This window comes from Cariama cristata, unplaced genomic scaffold (assembly GCF_000690535.1).
Source record: "Cariama cristata isolate BGI_N322 unplaced genomic scaffold, ASM69053v1 scaffold19300, whole genome shotgun sequence".
Lineage (NCBI taxonomy): Eukaryota > Metazoa > Chordata > Aves > Cariamiformes > Cariamidae > Cariama > Cariama cristata.
In genome coordinates this window covers 1-5278 of record NW_009594308.1, presented here as the reverse complement: position 1 = coordinate 5278, position 5278 = coordinate 1, and the positions used below count along the sequence as shown (strand labels likewise).

Below are 5278 nucleotides of genomic sequence, written 5' to 3'. Positions count from 1 at the left end.
TGCGTCCCCTTGCTGCAGGGTCGGCTCTGGAGGGCAGTGGGTACCACAGTTACATGGTCCCCAGGAACCTGCCCACGCACCCTCAGCCCTGCCAGCACGAGGAATCCCGAATCCAGCCGGAATTCCCATGCCGGCAGAAAGCACAGCCGGCTTGCGGGAGGCAACATAACCCTGCGGCGTGCGTCAGAGCCAGGCCACTAATTTGGCCTTGGGGGAGCCCCTGCCACCTCGCCGGCTGCCTACAGCCTCCTGTCGCGGTCCTGTTTGGGTTGCGATCCCTTTGGTATCAGCTACGAGGGTGTGCGGTGCCCAGGAGATTTGGTTTCTCCGAACGCCACCTGATGCCACCAGCTACTGACGGGAACCTTTAGTTCCACTTCTTCAGCTTATTCATCTACAGCAAGATACCCGTGCTCTGGGACATCTGGGGGAAAGGAAAGGATGTGAGGGGATGGAAAAGGCTAGATAACATCGCTTCACAATATTCCCACCACCAAGGGACTGAGTAGAAATTGCTCCTTTCTCCAAATCTCAGTTAGAGCTTTCAATATGAACCAACAAGTATAAGTCGTCTCTTAATAAAAAAAGTCATCATGTAACAATCCGCTCTGGGTGAAAATACGGGAAAGAATCATAACAGAAATATGATGCTTTGCCACCAGCTCCATGTGTCGCCACTCAGAGAGGATGAAAGGAAGACCCAGAGACCGGTGGCAGGGTCACGCCAAAGGCTCCCGAGACCCTTTTGCAGCTAACACGCTTGGAAGTGCTTCTTATGCATCTTGGATTGTCCTGAACGCCGCCTTCACTTCAGCCACCATCACTGAGATTTGCTAAGAGGAGCAAAGAATTGAATGGTGAGGTCAGGACAAAAGAGCAAACAAAACAAAACAACACGTCTAGTAAAAAGTACATCTCATATGTAAACATACAGGAAAGGGGGGGTCTGTCAGGCACGGGATCAACCACGTTACTGTTTTAAAAATGACGACAATGACAAAAATGAACAATACAACCTCTGTCGCCAACAACAAATAATAATAATCACATCACAGCTCTTGTTCACATGGCTGATGCCGGCCGACCCGCGAGGAGCGCGCAGCCCCCGCACGTGCCCGAGTCCCCGCGGTTGTGCTGTAAACCAGACTCTCACGTGCCGTGCGTGGCTCTGGCGTCATCCCGGAGCTCTTTCGGGATCAGGGACCCTACACTGGTGGGGAGGGAAGGAGAGGAGACAACGGCTGAAAATGCAACAAAATAGTCTCTCTCTTCTCTTTTTTTTTTTCCTTTTTTTTTTCAGTTCAGTCTTCTTGCATTGGCAGAGAGATGGCTTGGACGACTCCCTGGTCTTTTCTCTTCTCTGAAACATTTTGTAGAAGAAGGGTGAGCTTTTTGTAACTTTTGAATGCTTTGTGTGGGGAAGAGGTGTGAGTGAGATGACTGAGAAGTGTTCTGCAAGAAACAAACATCTGATTCCACACGTCCTTTTTTTTTTTCCTTATGTACAAGCCACATACTTAAAACATACAAAAGGAACCACATCAAGCGACAAATTCAAGCCTCGTGGATGTTCATCCTGAAATGTAACGTAGGTCCTGGTCCATCTTCGCTTGATGTTTGCCCATGCTTGCATGCAGAGGATCCTGGTTTGCTTTTGGTTTGGGAGATTTTGGTTTACCTTTTCCCTCGGCATCATTTTGCTCTATTCACTGCCAAAAGGAGTAACGTAACGGTGGCTGATTAAGTTAAAAATATCGGTGCCCAGTTGAGTTCCTCCTAGTAGGGTCTCCAGACCGACTCATCCATCCTCCCAGTAGTCGTCATGGTCGTTGGTGAATTACTGTGGCTCCCGTCCGCATCCACCCCGTCATTCTGATTGCCCAGGTTGGGATTCATTAAGTTGTTCCCCGCTGAGGCACTTGTACAAGAAGAGAGCATCCGGGTTGGGGAGCGCTCGCCGCCCGCCACCATGGAGAACTGGTAGGAGCCCGAAGACGTGCCGTAGTACAAATGGTAGGGAGAGGGGTTGGCCTGGAAGGGTCCACTTTGATTTTGCGTGGAGCCAGGGTAGGGAGGTGGCAGGTAAGTGTGGTGGAAGCGCGTCGTGGTGGGCATGCTGGTCATGCTGATGCCCCCGATCCCCGTGGCGGAGGGTGTCGCGGTGTAAGGGAAGGCAGCGGACATGGCACCGGGGTAATGCATCCGTGGGTCGGAGAACCTGGTCTCGGTGAGAGCCGGCAGAGTCGGGAAGGAGCGATCGAACTGCCGGGGGTCAGAGAAGGGGCTCAGATCTGACGTGCCTGTTGGGGTGGAGGAAGAAAGGAGGTGGTTAGAGCACTGGCCTTGAGGCTTGCAGAGTTTGTCCTATAGCCTGGGCCATCCCCTGCCCAAGGAATTAAAGTCAGAAGGAAAAGCGTCTCTTGGATCTGCCAGGGAAGAGAGCCGGGGAACTTAAATACAAAAATCCTAAACCCATTTGTTTAAGTTGTTCCCATTTCCTGTCCTAAAATTTGTTGTTTCCTATCCAAGAAGGGACACGACTAAGCTGACTTCTCTAGGGGTCTATTCATCTCTGGCGGATTAAAAAAAACCACACCCCATAAACACAGAAAAAAAATGTTTAGCCATTACATCAGCTGTGTAGTAAATAAAGGGATGCAGGCCCCAGACGGCCGGTCCCTGAGATAGCCGGTGGTGTATATACACACACGCAGAGACCGAGAGGAGAAGCTGGAGTCCAGACCAGCCTGCTAAGCCTTCCTGTGGGTGGCCTGTTCGTGCTGATACCATCAGGGGAGGGAGCTGATAAACACACAGCTCAAAACTCCCATGCTAGGAGCCACAATATCCCTCTGCCTGATTTCTCTGTGTATTTTTCTCCTTCCAAGAGGATAAAGAGAGTGAGAAATTCAGGCTTTCTTTAGCTGGGGGAAGGGAGACTTGGGTCAGCATGGTGGGGATGTTACCCGGCTCCCTCGGATGCTGGAGGCTTTTCTTGGGGGGGGTTAGGTCTAAACTCAAAGGGGGTCACAGCCAGCTCGTAACCAGAGCGGGACCTCTGCCCGGTGCTGCCGGGCCTGTCCTCCTGCGGGATGCACAGGCTAGAGATGGGAATCCACACCAGCAGATCCTTTGAGGACCTCAAGGCTTTTCTGTGGCTGTCCCGGGGCGGGTGCCATTTCCTTACAGAGCCCAGCACACCTCTGGCCTTGGTGCATCTGAGACAGAGAGAAATGAGTTTTGCTCTCCAAGGAGAGATGAGAAACCTCTCTCCTCGAGACCTCCGTGGCTCACACCAAGCTCTAGCACTGGTTATGCAGGAGGGCACGGCTAGAAACGCTGCGACTGTGCCTTTCTCAGCCTTTTAACACCCCTCAAGAAATGAAAATCTCTAGAAAGAGCAGTTCTAGCCCAAAGTGCTTGGCTGGTGGACTGAGCTCAAAGCCTTGGCCAACTGGAGGTGGCTCTTCATCCTTTCGGTTTGCTCCCAAGAGCCCTGTTTTTCCCTTGTTAAAAACAGGGCCATCGCACCTTTCTGCTTTGGTAGTGGGATGTCATCTGCCCTCAGTGCCTTTTTTTTTCTCACATCGTCTGGATTTCGAATCGACTCAGAGCAAGAAAACATGTGAGATGATAAACATGCTTGTTGGTTTCAGATATGCACATACATACAGACACATTGATATGACTGCAGATTTGCTATGCTTGCATAGGGATGTGTGTTCTATACAGATATATTATGATGAAGCATTTTTAACTTCTCAGGGTTGGTGTTCCAGGCCCTGCAGCATTTCCCCAGGAAAAAATACTTGATCTAATCCCTTCCAGCTAACTAGCGGCAAGGGCATGCTCTGGAGGAGCAGATAGGGAGGGGATTTGATCTGAATCCTTTCTCATCCCAGGTGAGTCCTTCAGCCACCGGCCGGTGGAAGGAGAAGGGGAGGGGAGGTTCCTCCCTCCCCTCCAGCCCTTTTGCGGGCGATCCCATTTTGCGGGCGATCGGCAGGGCCTGCCTTCCCACGCAGGCTCCACGGAGGAGAAAGGCGGGGGAGCACCTGGTTTCTGAACGTGGCTGCGGCTTTGGTGCGAGATAAGAGAGGAGTAGCTCAAAGCTGTCACAAACCGCGCCGCTCTGCACAGACCCGGGGCTGGATGGAGCCCAGCCGAGTGTGGAAGCTGCTGCCTGGCCGCTGGGTCGTCCCTGCTGCATGCTGTGGAGGGGTAGCATCCTTGGGCTGGCTAGAAAAGCACAACGCTGTGAAAAATGCTCACAACTGACCAAGCCAACCTGATTTCGCACCCCAGCCTGCCAGCAGGACGCTCTGCCGCATCCCAAAGCCATGCTACTGCAAAAGCAGCACCAAAACTGCTGTCGGACACTGTGAGCTGATGTTTGGAGACCAGCTCTGCAAGAAGCAGCTTGACCAGAACCCGTAGCTTTAGCAATCCAGCAGCATCACAGCGTAAGGTAGGACCACGGGACAAAAATTCTGGCTGAACTTGGACTGGAGAGAAAAAGTGCTGTTTTCTGAAGGCCTCCTCCTTACATGCACGCAGCCCTGCCACTGCAGCCCACGTCGCTGGACCGTTTGGCCATACACTGAGACAAAGCAGCCTCGAATCCCCCTCCCCAGCCCCCTGAAAACCCAGACTGCTGCTCGCTGCCTTCCCGAGAGCAGATGACAATCTCCAGCGATCAGACCACGCTCCTTCATTGGCTTTCACATGCTCATAAATAATATTCTATAAAATGCAAGTTGAAATAAAACCTAAGTGCTCAGGGCACATTTCCCTCACGCTCAAAGGGGTTTTCTTTAAAGGCTACGTTTTATTGGCCTGAACTTGCAACGTTTGGCAACGGGTCCTGGCTACTAATTTAGACGCAAGCGTGTAAGAGTGTTAATTACAGGCTGCGCACGTGGTGAGCAAAGCACAGCGATACTGTCGGGTCTAGAGGCACTCCGGCTGTTGCCTGCAAAACAGCAGCGGCCGAGCTCTCCAGGTGCCAGGCTTTAAACCCCGGTCCCAGACAGACAGCTCTCTGCAGGGCTGGGCCGCTATAAACCTGTGCGTGTCTGCGTGCAAATCCCTTTTAGAAATCGAATCCCTCGGCGGTGCCGGCCCCGGCCAGTGAAATCCACCGCCCCCACAGAGCGAGCGGGGCATCCAGGCGACCACAACCAACTCACTTTCATCTTTGCTGGGCCTTGGGCTTAAAGTCTGGCCCAGAATAAAGCTCCAGCTTTCCCCAACCAGTCTGAGGCTTAAAAAAAAACCC

At 52.4% G+C, this 5278-nt stretch overlaps 1 protein-coding gene across 1 annotated transcript; it reads right to left on the bottom strand.

Moving 5' to 3' along the window:
• Nucleotides 1-1542: 1542 nt before the first annotated feature.
• On the bottom strand, nucleotides 1543-2307 carry LOC104159661 (runt-related transcription factor 3-like). The gene has a single exon (XM_009697632.1). The coding sequence runs from the start codon at nucleotides 2200-2202 to the stop codon at nucleotides 1777-1779; it is 426 nt and encodes a 141-aa protein (XP_009695934.1). The 5' UTR covers nucleotides 2203-2307; the 3' UTR covers nucleotides 1543-1776.
• Between the last annotated feature and the right edge of the window lie 2971 nt (nucleotides 2308-5278).

Bases quoted from the DNA above. Each gene is read 5' to 3' on its own strand.
- LOC104159661 (XM_009697632.1), bottom strand. From the start codon at position 2,202: ATGCATTACCCCGGTGCCATGTCCGCTGCCTTCCCTTACACCGCGACA.